General features: G+C 31.8%; 2 protein-coding genes across 3 annotated transcripts in view; one reads left to right on the plus strand and one right to left on the minus strand.

Annotated features, from left to right (window-relative positions):
• The window catches only part of LOC135840474 (suppressor of lurcher protein 1-like), a 275,632-nt gene that overhangs the window by 205,211 nt on the left and 54,402 nt on the right, over nucleotides 1–16,019 (minus strand). Inside the window, exon 3 of the mRNA XM_065357040.1 lies at nucleotides 10,005–10,122. The gene's annotated coding sequence lies outside the window, so the exon portion shown is untranslated. The remainder of the gene's footprint in view (nucleotides 1–10,004; nucleotides 10,123–16,019) is intronic.
• The window catches only part of LOC135840478 (calcitonin gene-related peptide type 1 receptor-like), a 94,206-nt gene that overhangs the window by 22,398 nt on the left and 55,789 nt on the right, over nucleotides 1–16,019 (plus strand). For both annotated transcript variants that reach the window (XM_065357056.1, XM_065357055.1), the window contains exons 3-4: nucleotides 472–606; nucleotides 15,214–15,317. In XM_065357056.1, the coding sequence (XP_065213128.1) occupies nucleotides 472–606; nucleotides 15,214–15,317 (239 nt within the window). The remainder of the gene's footprint in view (nucleotides 1–471; nucleotides 607–15,213; nucleotides 15,318–16,019) is intronic.

The raw sequence follows: 16,019 nt of genomic DNA on the forward strand, positions 1-16,019 counted from the left end.
GGTGATGAATTTTTGTCTGATCTTTCTAGCTACCTTTGCACGGTTTAAAAATTTTCGTGCAAGTCCTATGTTGGAACGCAAAATCTCCAATTTTGGTTGACCTGCCAATCAAAATGGGCGCCATTTTGTAAGTAGGACCACTTTTTTCTTTTAAGGACAAGGGCTAGAAATGTTTTTTAGTACTCCCCCTTTAAGAAAAAAGTTGTCCCGGATGATCCACTGGGGGAGGGGGAGTACAATAGATCCTTATGCGGGCTCCTCGACTAACATACTTTCATTTGAAACAGTTCCATTTATCCCAAAACAGGTTGTATAGCAACAAGAGCGAAAAATCCACGATTTTTTTGACTAAAAATTCCACTTAGACCAATCTTTCATCATATTAGTATATTCAATAGAAAAGCTACATTGTTAACAAACAACACTGTTCTACGATTGAAAATTAATGAATAATATAAAATCACATTTTAGGTTACGAAGAAATGAAAAATTTACCGACGTATTGTCCAATGGTATTCGATGGATGGTTATGCTGGAATTTCACTCGTCCAGGAGAACGAGCAATGATGTCGTGTCCTCCATACGTTATTGGATTTGATAGTAAACGTAAGTAAATGCAATCAATTTTAGGTACCCTATTTTCTATACGAAAATACACACTTATGCAGCACATAACTGCAAAGTCATTGACTTCAGTACAGAATCTGCCACTAACTTTGACAAAATTTGAAATTTTACGTATTATAAACACAAGTTAGACATTTATTTATCTAAATTGCAACTTTTTTATTTTAATCAAGTAAGTACGTGTAATGTATATTGTATAGGTCTACTTAATCGAATTTTAAAATTGTTAGAGGGCGTTTTCTTATTTCTCGCAAAACTATACTCAAATCTGTGCGGCATTCAAAATTGTTAGAAAAAATTCAGCACCATAAAAAGCAATACGATCACATAAACAAATATAGATTTTTACGAGTTATACTTCTTTTTACACTATTTTTTCATCATTCAACTCTGCAAATACGTATTCGATATCGTAAAAAATATAATACGCATAACTCATACGCAATTTAATTGAAATTCAAATTAAGTATTTGCAATGTCAGCTATCCATCAATAAATTTTATCATTGGAAACCCTCTCTAAAAGTCATACAGCTCCATAATATTATATAGATTGACGTCGAGATAACGCACAATTGGTCGGACATTGATGAGAAAAAAATTCGTTATAGCCAAGGATTCAATCAATAGCGATATTCAAAGACTGGCTGTGTTTTTCCGCACAGTATGTAAAACGCACGTGGCATTTTTTCCCCTGTTATTTTAATACGCTTAAACATTTCGTATCATCGCATCGTAGGAAGTAAATTTGGACAGAATATAAAGGGAAATTCTTTTACGAATATACTTGGTAAAAAAAAAAAAAAAAAATACGTAAGAAATTCCTTTTGATCAGCTCCGCCGGAGAAACCAAAAATACACAATATTTCTCAAAAGTTTCCCCCGAGTTTAATCCTATTACGAGAATTTAAGTCTTCACACGCTGAGATATTTTTATCGAACGTCGAAATGGTACATTTTAGGTACCATATAATGCTGCGAGGTTTTTGACCATCATTTTATTTGTATATTTAGTTTAAAATTTTTAAATACTCGTACATCGTTTTACTTTCATTAACTTATTGCTTACCTATACTTGACAAGGTCGTTGAGAAAAAAATCACATCTCAATAATACTCATTTACATATGAGCTTTCAATACCGCAACCCGTGGTATGGTTTTTTGGAAAAGTACCAAGTTCTCGCTTTAAAAAATCACAGCTCGTTTTATAGCCAAAATAAAAATTCATCTAACAATGTACACGCTCTGTATAACGAGGTATACCTACCTATTCTTTCTATACAATACTGAAAATGAAACCTCAAATCCATCATTCGGTTAAAGAAAAAAATATCGTCGCGACGCGGCGGACGCGTTTCACATTAAATTGAAATCTTCATTAAGTCGGTTCACTGGTTCTAATTGTAGAGAGGCATAATTTTAATCAAGTGAGAAAGGTTCTGGCTTTTTGATCAACGTAATTAAGTCTATTTAAAGGCGGAAAAGCACGCAGGAATTTCACAAATTAATGGATATTTATTTAGCGGCTCGAGGTCGGGTTAAATTATTTACTCAACGTCTTTTATACTTGAAATGTTATAAACCTAACGGTCAATTTTTCCGGCTTACCGTGCGAAATTCCATAAATTATTTTCACCCAGGTGTATCCTTTTAATAATAGGTAGTCGAAAAAATTAGTGTTATCCAAAATATCGCGAATACTCGTATTATACTCGAAGTATACGTACGCAATGTTTGCCAAATTTCGAGTAGGTACATACTTCGAGTACCGCTACTTTAATTTTATTCGCGATACGGGAGTCTGGTCTTGAACTTAAAGTAACTAACCTTACTCTGGCATAAAATCTAATTTTTTTGGCAACCCTGAAAAAAAAACACGCGCTTATATTATTTCCAGAAAAAAGCTTCGCTGGTTTACTTATACTATGGATTACGTTATTTTTAACCCGAGAAAATTGCAAAAATAAGGTCACATAAGTGCCTGCTGTATTATAGAACGTACTTACTCGTACTTTTAAAAATTTATATTTTTGCGTGTACGCACGCTACACGGTTAATAATCCAAAAGAACAGTCTTAACGTTACTCTCTAAATTAAGTATAAAATCATAAAATTCAATAATGAGATACGCTCTGTACTTAAATATTGCATTAATATGAATTCATATTTCATAACCGTTTGAAGTGCCCAAAGTATAATTCAACATAAAATACAGGGTGTCCCAGCAAACATTCGCCATACACTCGAATTTGATAATGAACTGTAAATCAGACATAAAAACAGAAATCTGAAATGGCATAATTTGGCTCAACAACTTCCAAAAAACACATTTTCAGAATTTAAAGGATCATGAGAACACGAATTTTAAATGTGAAGTAGGTACCATTATGATAGCATATGAGGGTCATTAATTCAACCAAGAAGTTGAAAAGGGGGGTCGACGATTTTTTGAAATTTTTCCGTTGAAAAAGTTGGAAAACTTATTTCACTCGATGAAATTAACTCATCACAAAAAAATCAAAATTCGAAAAAATTCAAAAAATAAAAGCATTAAAATTTTTTTGCAATGAGTGTCATTTTTATCAACTTTTTCATGAAATACATCAGAAAGACGTCAAAATAAGACAACTGAATAAATTAAAATTTATTTTAATGTTTGGAATTGAAAATTGAATTTTTTTAAATTTTCGTTTTTTTTTTGAGATGAGTTTATTTCATCGAGTGAAAGGGGGTTTTCAACTTTTTCAACGGAAAAATTTCAAAAAAGTCGTCAAGCCCCCCCCCCCACCCTACAACTTTCTGGTCGAATTGACGTGGAATGACCAATGAGACAAAGGTTCTCCTTTCGTTTTGAAGGAGCTGACATCAGAAATCGAAGCCATCAAGTCACAATGTTTCTGAAATAATTCAATGATGGTTTTAAAATTGCTGTAAATTTTTCAGAACAGGATGGGCAAAAAGTGTATATGACATTATTTAGGGCTTCTGCAAATTTATCACACAAAAAATCAAGCTCAACCTACACGAAAATTTTTAGACTGGTCAAAAAAAAATCACAAGATCAGCTGTCGAATACCTAAAATTTTTGGCACACCAATTTCATTTTCAATTTTTTGGAGAATTTTTAAAGATTATTTGCATAATTTGACTCGATCCCACTTTTAAAAAAATTGATCAAATTGACAAAAAAATTCATTTTTTGACTTTGCAAGTCGATTGATGGTCGCTTAGAATACTTTTTTTGTTGAGATTTTCCAATTTTCAAACAATTTTATTAAAGAAGAGCTACATGAAATTTAGCATCCATAAACTCGAATCGATCGGTCTCGCAGCCCTTTCGATTGACCCCTGGGCATCGGTTTTCATATTCTCTTTCAGTTTTCGACCTCCCAAATCGAATTGTCACAAATTTTGAGTAGTTTTATGTCTGAAGTGAATTTTTGAGAAAAAATACTACTAGAATTTTTAAATGATGCAATTTTGTCGCAAAAGCTATTCTGTACACTCAACTAGACTATTCAAAGAATCAACGATGAAAAAATATTTCCTTTGAAATTTTCAAAACCATCGTATCTTTTTGAATTCCAATCTAACATTAGAGGGGGGAAATGTAAAAAAGGATGTGATGAAGCTAAAATTATTTTTCAATCTTGTCAATTTTTTCTTCCTTAGAAGGGGTGAAGGGGAACGCATGAAAGATTCAATTCAACATTGACTGGATTTTTTTTGAGATTTAGATAGGTGGAGAAACCTGCTAGATCACTTTGAAAAAATTTCTTCCGAAAAATTATTTGTAGGTATTTTTAAACGCGTAAAAAACATCACTTTTCGTTTTCGCTATCTTCGCTACCTATCTCTTAAAAAAAAAAAGAAATGAATGAGAAAATTCCCCAAAAAACGATTTTTTGAAAGGAAAAATTTAAAAATGTTTCCAAAACTTTCTAAAATTTTAAAGAAAAAAAGCACTCAACAATTGAAATTTTTTTTACACACGCCTCCTCTCCCAATAACAAAAGTTGAAATGAATCGAAAAAATCTGGCAAAAGGAGGAGTCCCGATAAGGCCATTTTTTGGCCCCACCTAGTTTTCTACTCAATCACTCTAAAAATGTTGTAATAAACGTCCGAAATACGAATCGGTGGTTGGTTAACCCAAAATGACCATTTTTTGGGCTCCAAGGGTTCCCAAAGTTGTGATTACAAAATGAATTTTAGGAACCACTGAGTATTATTTTCAAAAACTTTTTTAGGGTAAAATATCTGTTTGAACTCGATAAATGTTATGCGGGATGATTTCCCTATTTTCGACCCTCGGGGCAGAAATTTGGGGGGTTGATTTTTGGAAAATTTTGGAACCACCATTTTGAACCTACCCCTTTGAGCCCCCCAAAAAGCTTTTCACAGTTTATTAGTATCTGAAAGACCTCCATCCTACCAAATTTTGAGCTCAATAAAATTTTCCGCTGGTACTCAAAAATCCAATTTTCCATTTTTTCGCAATTTCAAAATTTTGGGAACTCCTGGAAAACTAGAAACCTACGATTTGCGCCAAACGTAACGTTTTGAGGTATATATTCAATTATCTCGATGGAAAAGTTTAATTAAGCTCCCTGTATATTCGTAATTCTGAACCCTTTTTTTAGAGCCCCCCACTTTGGGCTCCCCCGAAAAAGGTGTTTAAGCACATTTTTTTTAATAAATTGAAGAATTTACATTTGAACCACACAGGCAAGTGCTCGATGATTTTTCATTTGATTTTTCCTGTAACTTTCAAAATTAAGCTTTTTTGGCCCAAATTCTGATTATTTTACTCTTAGAAAAAAGGCCAAAATCACGTTTTCACGATTTTAACGAGGCAAAATCTCAGAATTTGTGTTTCCATTTCATTGTGAGAGTTGGAAAGCAAGGGAGGGGGGGATCATACTGTTTTTTGCTTCTTGTGATCAAATTGTTTCTACGTATAATACGTATCCAAATAACATTCGATGGGACACCCTGTATGATTTAACTTTCTACTCAAGGTAAATAAACGAAAATATGTAAATTACCATTTATGGAAAATGAATTTTCCACAGCACGAAAAAATTTCACCAGATTTGATGTTTGAGTAAGCTTCTATGTTTATTTTCCTATTTTATTAGCGCACTTTATTTCCATCATTTTACCATTTGTTTTATGTACAGCGAGTATTTCATGGGGAACATTTTCCACAATCCGCGATTAAAAATTGTCCGTGAAAGATATGCTAGACGATTTTAGACGAAATTCTTTATCAGTTTGCCACTATAACAAGAGCTATTTAGAAGACGTGATTTTTTCGCTCTTACGATATTACGAGTATGTACTACAAGATGTACGAGCATTAAGACTTTTTTTTTATCAGGATAGCCATTACATTTTAACCCGAAACATGACTTTACATGTCGTTGGTTGCATACTTATGCGATTGTTTCGATACATTTTGACACGATAATGCGCAATTTATTGAGGATAAAAAATGAGCTGTAAAATGTTCGGTATTCGTTCGCGTAGATGTAGGTACTTATTCGCGATAGAAGTATAACGTTGCCTGGGGCAAATTGCAAACGAAACGAGAAAAATCAAATCTTCGAAATTAATAAAATACCGTAACCCTACCTAACCTACCCAAGTTTGGAAAACTCGAAAACTGATCTCGGATAATATTTTTTCAAACTGAGTTATTTCACTTCTTAGCGATCTCGTTACGCTCAAAATTTGACTGAACGTTAGAGCAACAAGCAGATATCATCGTATTTTTGCTTCGAGCATGTGTTAGGCCTACTTTTTTTTTTGAAAAACATTCTGTATCATTATTTCACTTATTTTATTTTATTTTTTAAACCAAACGCATAAATTATAGACTAAGAAATATTCTTATCTTTTCACCTCATTTAATTAATCGTAATTACGTTTCTGGACATAGTTTTGATCATTCTGGCACCATCATCTAAATACAAATCGAAACCACACTGAACAGTGAACGTAGATATACAAAACAAGCAAATTCAAAATTCAACGGTATAGATACCCTTTCTAATACTTCGATTAATCTAATGACATGCAAGTTATTTCACAGTTTATACATCGTTTGAATGTAGGTTTACATGATCCGAGTACATGAAATAGGAAAAGCCAACATTAGGTGCGTTAATCGGTGGTTTTACAACATCCTATTATTGGTATTGATTCGCCAGTATACTCGTATACTAAAGCTCCAATCGACATAAATTTCTCATTTCGTAAATATTTTCTTCCAAAATATCTACGATTAGATTAAAACTTCATTTAGAAGATTATAAAATCGCAATCAGACAGCCTTGATATTTTTTTTTTTTCAAACAGCAAATCCACGTAATTAGTTGCGAGCCAAGCCTACCCCAATTTCATGAAGTTCAAAGATCGAGCAGACAATTTTGGAACGATGCGAAGTTAAATGACTTGTGAACAGATTTTACCGACTTCGAGTAGTTAATGCAAAAAGAAAGGAAATAAAAGTGAGAAAGATAAGGTCGTTTTTGAATTCGAAACGACAAAACCACTTATAAGAAACTTTCTACGTAAGTCTCAGACTGTAAATGAATATAAACAGACAACTTATACATAGGTACATACAGGTTTTGGGTTTTGATCAACCGCTAAATATGTTTTCAATTTGTTCGTTATAAAGTTTTTCCTTGTTTAAAAATAGCTAGGAAGAGAACTTGTAGATAGATGAATCAGTTGCCTATTTTGAATGTTGAAGGGGCAAATGCTATCATTTTAAAAAACGAAAATCAAAATGAATTTCTAATCATTGAAATTCGAAGTAAGTTTAAAAGTGAATGAATGAACCAAAATTCGATGATTTCACAGTCCTATATATTTATTGGGTTCAATTTAGGTCCTTTTTTGACACTTTTCTTTTTTTGAGGGGGGGGGGCGATAATTCTCGAAAGTTGTAAATACGTAATTTTTTTACCCCCTCCATCCGAAAAAAAAAATGATTTTCGCCTTATCTGTTTAAAAAGTCCTCCTTCTGTTTCAAAATTTCCAAACCAAAGTCCTGTTTTTTGTCAAACTTGCTTATAAAGATCTGTGTTTCTTTCGCCAAATTTGCCCAAGTCAAAAAAGTGTCAAGTTTTGGAAAAGTCATAAAAGTCAATTTTTGGAAAAAATGTCAAAAAGCGTCTATTTCTGGCAAAAAAAGTCAAGAAGTGTCCATTTTTGTCAAAATTGTCAAAAAGGCCAATTTCTCCCGAAATTTTCAAACAGTTATGTTCCTCCCAAGATTACCCAAAAAATTCTGGTTTGTCCAAAATTGTCAAAAATTTCCTTTTTTCGTCAAAATTATCAAAGAGTGCCAATTTTTGGCGAGTACATAGACAAAAAGTTGTACGCAATGTTTTTTCGTCAAAATTCTCAGAAAGTAGTTTTTTGATAAAATAGTCAAATAATCACAAATTTTTGCCAGAATTTCTAAGAATTTTTTTTTTTTGACAAAACGTCCAAAAATCATTGATTTTTTTCTTGCGTACCTAAAAAAAATACTCTGTTCATTTCAAAGTTTGGTAATCAAAAGTCTTGTTTTAAAAAAAATACTTAAAAACTTCTTTTTTTGATTTCTGAAATTTCTTTTGGAGGCACTACGTGTTTTTGCGTAGCTTTGCCTATAAATATTGATAACATCGGAAATCATCTTTCAAATTAAACGATTTTAAGTATATAGGTAATTAGGTATATAAGGAACGAGATTACAAGAGTTCTGTTTTGTTTACTCCTTATCTACCACATAAGCTTTATGAGGGTATAATCATATTACATGAAATGTTTGTTTACTTTTTTTAATGTTTCAAAAAATAGTTAGGTATTAAACTGAAATTTTAAAGCGAAAGGGATTCCTCATGTTTACTCACCGAGTCACCGTGGTTTGTAAAATCCGTTAAAGAGACTTTAAGTACTTTGAAAAAGAGGACTTGAATATTAAAAATGTACGTAGCCTATTCTAGAAGGGACAACAAAGCAGTAGCGCCATTAAAATACATTACGCGGGTATAAGCACGTGTTACGGAGAAGAACATGAATACCTACCAACTTATGCATCAAAAAAAAGAGGCTTTTACACAAACCAAGATGCCTTTACTATACGAGTAGAAGGGTTCTAACTCCAAATTAAATTAGGTAAGCAAAGTACATTTAAAAAAAAATCAATAGAAAGCTGGATTTTTTAAAGAAACATTTCTATAAAGTAGGTATTGCAAAAACAGAGAAAGAATTCAAGTATGCATCCTCAACATTTCAGTTTATTATTAAAAACACATCATTAACTTGGATAGAGGTACCTACTACCTACATTATATTGATAAAAGTACCAAAATCCATAACTAGCACAAATACCTACCCCTTTTTGTTTCATTAGCAGCAAACGAAAAAATTCAAAGCAAAAAAAAAGATATTCGTCGTTAGACCGAAAAAAATAAATAAAAACAATAAAATCCTAAGCTTAACCACCGACAAAACAAATTCCCAATTTGGAATACTTTCAAAATTTTATGGTCAAATCAATATTACAACGGATGAATTGAATTACAAAATAATTAAAAAGAAGAAAACTTGATTCCAATGTTGGGGAATTGTTGACGTTTAACGTCATTCGCGCCAAATCCAGAAGTAGAAAAACTCAAATGAAATTCAGTGTTTGTGAAGGAAGCGAAAATAAGTAAACGTACGCCATCGGGGGATTGGGAAAATTAAACTTTTTACTCATATATTGCTGGTCGTCCGAGGAATTTCCAATATATCGTATATGGAATTGTTGAATTTTTTTCTCCACATCTTACTCCCTGCTATCTCTCTCTCTCTCTCTCTTTCTCCTGACGTAGGCAAATAGAACGATTTCACGTATACCTACCTATATATTTTTTTTTCGCAAACACTGCAACACGTTTGTAGCTATGGTGTTCGAGTTTTGTTACACGTTTTCGTAATGTGCTTTAAATGCTGGTGCGAAAGTTTTTATAAACGACATACGCGTAACTGCGGGCGTAAAAAATAATACATATGCATCGTATATTTTGTTTGTGTTCGATCTCGTAATAGTAATACAAGTACGAGTAGTTTGCATATCACAACAGCCAAGTTTTTCCAAGTTGTATCTTATACGATACAATATGTCATGGTTGTTCAAATTCAAAACCTTATACATGCATTAGTCGACAGATATATAGGTAATTTGTATAAATAGGTATCAAAAAATCACCTATAAATGTATCTAGGTACTCGATTCAAATAGTACGCCGCCGTAATTAGGTATAAAAGAAAAAAAAGGGGTAATTGATGACAAATATATGCGCATATGTATAACATAAAACGTATACTTACTCAGCTTTGAAAGTTGAAAAAATTTCACCATGGCGAGTATAGCGCAAGTATCATTCATTCTGCTTCATAAAATTCATATTTTGCTCGCTATTGCATTAGTAACGCTCCGCAGAGAAATCTACACAACGAAAAATTCAATCAAATGAGTTTTTCTAATGTAAAAAGTTCAATAAAGTGAAAAATCATAAAAGATGTAGGTAGGTATCGCGAATCATGCGAAATACCAACTCGCGTTCGAGTAATATAATGTATTTGAATTAAATTTTACCCTGTTTGTACACAAGACTTACATATTTATTCATTTCGAGAACACTGCTGCGAATACAATTTTTACTTATATTTTCTATTTCGCAAAAGCTTCAATTTCCAAACTATGTCGGTCTGTTTCAGCGTATAAGTATTACCTTAATGTATGAATAACCAGAACACTTCCGCGGGTACGTCAACGTGACACGGTAATTCTGCACACGATATTATCATACCTACGTAGCTATTCGTAAAAGGGAAACAGATATTCAACGTAAAAGGCCAAGGGGGGGTTCTCCTTCTTGATGAAACAATGCAACGTGCAATACGTTTTTATGCTTCTTTAACCGTAATATCCATGAAATAACGTAGCTAATAAGTATACCTTTGCTTCGCCGTCTCAAGCACGAATATTATCAAACTTGAAAATTAGAATACGATGCAACATTTGCATGAGAATGGAGTACCTTATTGACCTTACACTAAACTTCCCAGTTTAATGTGCTTTGGCAATCTGAACCCAATTACTGCAGAAATAAGTTTGTTTGCGGGTATAAGGTCAACGATTTCCAATATTTATAAAGAAACGGTAAATAAAATAAGCTAAAGTATCTTGCAGATCATCGAGTCCAAATTTCGTGATTCTACGAGATGACGATCTCAATAGATATTTAAATCAAAATTGAAAAATTAGTTATACTTCCAATCGATGGTAAGATTAGATACTCGTATATTAGTGGGGAAAAACATAGATACAGAAATGTACGTACTTGTTTGTCTACAATATATTAAACAACAAGGTTGTGACAAGAAATTTTTGAAAAAGTAGAGTAGGTAGGTAAAAGTTGTTTTCTCTATCAGTGAAGTCCTCTACCTGCAAAAAAACATTTGAAAGGGAAAAAAATAAACCTTCGTTTGATTTAAAATAAATTCCATAAACTGATTTCTTAGCTCAAATAAAATTCCCAAACAGACAAGCACAAAAGATTATAGACTATCAGAAACGACTAAGCTTCTTTTTAAGAATGAAGAATCAATTTTGAAGCAAATTTAAATGGTACCTACTAATTTCTTTCTGTTCCTCAAAAAAACTTTGATAAGAGAAGTCAAACTGAACAATCAAGATTAAGATATTTGAAAAAAAATGATTGAGGATTTTCCTCCAATTTCTCCCTAAGACTGTCTATGATGCTTTTCAACGCCAAATTCACATTCGCAAACAGAAACAAAAAGCCAAGTACAAAGATGTAAATTCGCAGAAAAATATTTTATCAGCTGCAGAAAATTCTTTTGATTGTTTTTCTGAAATTTTTTATGATACCCACAAAATAAAAATTTAATGATGATGATGATGATGTTGTAAAACAGAATTCCAATCCCTTTTTTCAACAACTTCGACAGCGTTCTTAGGAAAAATTTTTACCTCGTAACAGAATTGGAATAACATAAGGTAAAATGACGTCGAGGTTTTCGATTCTAATCAAATTTTATTTTAAAATTTCAATTTCAAATAAACAATGGTTTAAAAAAAATTTTTTTTGAAAGCTTTTGAGAAGGAACTATAAAATTTTGTTTTAGGAGGAAAAGCCCTAAGATTTTGAAAAATGAAGAGTTTAAATTTTATTTTAGAATTTAAATGAGAAATTAAGATAAAGATTAATATAAGAATTTCAATTTCCAAAACAAAAAAAAAAATGGCAAAAAATAGATTTTTTGAGAGGTTTTGAGAAGGAACTTCAGAATTCAAAAGAATTTCTGCTTTGAATAAAATAAAATTTTGTACTAGGAGAAAAAACCAAAGATTTTGAAAAGTAAGTGGTTTAAATTTTATTTTGGAATTTAAAGAAGAAACTAAGAAATGTAGTCTAAGAATTGAGAAATTATTTAATTAGATCGACAATTCAAAATTGACGTTTTTTCCATATGGAGCCTTTAGAAATAGAAATTTTTTTCTGTTGAAAAATGCTGATACATGCTGCATAGAAACAGTATCAGTTTTCATTTACCTACTTCAACCAAATGTCCCAAAATTTCAAAATTAAATTCGATCAAAATCAAAAATTTTCAATTTTTTCCAATTTTGTTGAAGTGTAAAAATTTTTCCTTGTGAGTTGTGAGATGTCAAAGTTATTGAAGAAAGGGAATGAAATTTCGCGTTTTGAAAACATTACATCTTCTCTTTGCGAGTCTTATAAAAAAAAATTAAGAAAAACAATTGAAAACAATTTCAGCTGATAAAATTTTACAGCAAATTTCTATAAACTTGGATTTTTATTTTCGTCTTTATCCGTACATTTTTTTTTTTAATTTGGAAAATCTTCTGGAGAAAATTGAGGAAAAGTCCTCAATTTCCAAAATGAGCGACTACTAAAATTCAATTTTTTTCAAGCATCATAATTAGAGTAGAAGAACATATTCTTTGGCATATTTTTAGGTAAGGAATATCCAACACATTTTTGCGAATCAAGAGATTTCGAGTCGAATGAGCCAATGTTATTTTGCATATTTTAGCATATTTCGACTATAAAATGCATGTTTTAGCATATTTTTACCTGTTTTAGCGCATATTTCAGCATACGTATTTATTTGATCAATTTTCTCAGTTTTTCCCTATTTTTAGGAAATATTTTTAAAAATTTTAAAAATTTGACTTCTTCGTAATTCTTTTAACACAAATTTTTATTTTTCGTAATTTCTTGAACACACATTTTTTTGAATGGAAAATGTCAACATTATATAAAAAATTGCCTCGAAATATCAGATTCATCACTTTATCGAATTACATCAAGGTTACCATTGGATTCACTTTGTTTTTCTTTGTAAAATGATACCTACCTTTTTGCATATTTTGTCTTTTAAGGGAATTTTTTTGAATATTTTTGACAAAATGAGGACATATCTTTTTCAGTTTTTTAGAAAATAAAATAGGTATATTCTTCTGCCCTAATCATAATCTCATTGCTCAGTGCAACTTTTCTCATGAAAATTTTTACAAGAGGTATCGGTTAAATTACTACCATGCATTCACATTCGCTTCAAATTCCTCTTCTATATGCAAGAAATTTTCAGAGGCTTGCGATAGAATCTTCATCAATGACGATTGATCAGTGTTCATTGAACTATAATGCGAGCCACATCCTCTTGAAAGTTATACATAGCAAATTAAGGTTTGACAAAATTTACAAAAGGTGAAATTCCCCTGCCAATAAAATCTACAAAAAGTCATTCCGTTTCTCCTATAGCCAAAGTCAAATCAAGATCAGCTTATCTTCAGGTTTCACGCGTTTCTCACATACTTAAATATTCGTATTTTAAATTTTATTTTCATGTCGGAGTAAAAATCAGAAATGTAAAAATTCTTAGCTCTGTCGGTTAGCGAAATAAATGATCTCAAGTTTAAAACTGTTTCCGCGGTTGTCTTTTCTTCTTAACAAGCAGGTTACCTACTACTATACACAGCGTTTTATAAAATGAAAGTGATATATTAGACAGTAGCTGCTCCGCATGTTTTCAAATAACGGCTGCAAAAATTCAACACTCAAATATTAGCGTAAGGTTAACAACAAACTCGACTTTAAAAGCTTCATAAATAAACTTTCAACCGCTTTTTTACATTATTTTTACCGATAATATATCAACTCGGCTGAAACGCAGCTTTAATTCTATTCAACTTATTTTTATCTTAATAACGAGATTAATCGAAACCCATAAAACAACCTACAGTTTGAACATTTTATCGGCGAATGAAAATTTCAGCTAGGTATATGTTTGAATCATCGGTGATTTGCGAACCGAACTTGGTACTTTTTCTTCATTGTGCAAAACGTTACGTAATAAATTTACAAATAAAAACCAACCGACGATCAATTTCTCCACTTAACACCTCGCAACAATTTCCTTTTCCGCCGAAATGAATAACACAAATAACACTATCGATAAATAACGATTTGTACAAAATCTCAACACTTTATCGTGTACAACAAACGCTTTAGAAATTATCTTCTTTAGTACATGGAAACACCTCATGCTCGTTTTTAAGATGACATCACCCACATAAATTCATATTTCACCATTTACACCGTGTAAGCACGTAAATAAGCAATTTTTTCAGCCTTGGTTAGTGCTATCATCATTTTAACACGTTCAAAATTGCAGTATAACTCAGGTCTAAAATTTTGTCCTTCCGACAGCCTAGAGAGAAAAAAAATGAAAATCTTGCGTGCTATAAAACGATCCAAAAAGGTGCCATTTTCGATGAAAAATTTTAATCTGCACTGAAATTTAATTAAAAACATATAAGAGAATAGTTCACCGAGGCTAAAATATAAGATATTCTCACCTATGGAAAAAACCACCAACGTTGAACTCTTCTATGCGATAAAATAAAGCAATGAATATTGTGGCCTGCTTGTTATGTTTTATATTATAAAATCGTATAAGATTACACAGCTACTCCATTATGAGATTTTGTCATGGTTACAAAAAAAAAATCTCCGGTAGTTTTATGGAAAACGATTCTACAAGTATGTTACAGCCATCTTAAAAGGTTTTTGCATCAAGATCACATCGATTTGAATATAAGTAAGATTTCTACGCTTATAGGGTATCTACTTTTACTCGTATTGCAATTTTTATAATATGATTCGAAGTTGGACTATGCACCTGTACTTACCTATATTCTTTGTATACTTGGGTTTCATCTTTCGTGACACAAGACTTCTGATATTTACACACGAATTTCATTGGAAAGGTCGGGCATCATTATGCCAGTTTGTCGATTAAATCAGTAAATTTATTCGAAAGACGCCTTCAAACTTGAATTTCTTTCGCACACGAAACGAAAACCCCATAATACCAAACAACCCCAAAAAAGAAAAGAACTAATATCTTACTCAAGTAATGATTGTACAACCATTACCTATACCTTTATCTTTCTCTAATTTCGATTTTTTTTTTTTTACAGGTTATACGTATCGAGACTGCCTACAAAATGGCAGTTGGTTTCGAGATAACACCGGGCAGTTATGGGCTAACTATACAGATTGCGTGGATCGAGAAGATTTAAAGGTAAATTAAAATGCGAATCTGCAGTACAAACAATTCGAAATTTTCACATCGTAGCCGCGAATTATGGCGAGAATTTTCTACGAAATTGCTCAAACCATGCTTGAACTTAAGGGTTTTAACGACTAGGTATATCGCGAAATAAATTACATTATTAAGGGGTGCACTTTGTCAACATATCCTTTTGAAACTGAGTTGTTATTTTATGTCCTAATGTTATTTCCATTTTCGGTGTATTACAGTTTACGAACATAATTTACATTAATGTCGCCTACCGTCTAGGAAAAGTTTATTTAGTTTATAAAACGTGGCAGCATTATTTTGGAATTTTAATAAAAGATCACGATGTTTTTAAATTAATTAAGTTTGATTAGTGACTTGCCATCTGCTCGAATTATTCTTTAGGCGTAATTTCTTTTTTCTGACGGGTGAACAATACGTTGCGTTGGGTTAAATTCGCGTAAGAAAGTATGAAGAAAAAATTCATAAATTCGAAAAAAATCGATTGTTTTGAAATTCGCTTCAATTCAATAAGTACCTATAATTTTTTAAAAAATAATTTCATGGTAGAAAGGAAGGCGCAGAAATTGAGAAGTTGTACTCCTGTATTCTTGTATAGGTACGAGCCAACAGCACACTAATACTTCTCTAACTATTCGACTCAGCTGAAACTGAACTGAAGCTAAAAAAGCTTAAGGACTTGAG

Source organism: Planococcus citri, chromosome 3, assembly GCF_950023065.1.
Source record: "Planococcus citri chromosome 3, ihPlaCitr1.1, whole genome shotgun sequence".
NCBI lineage: Eukaryota > Metazoa > Arthropoda > Insecta > Hemiptera > Pseudococcidae > Planococcus > Planococcus citri.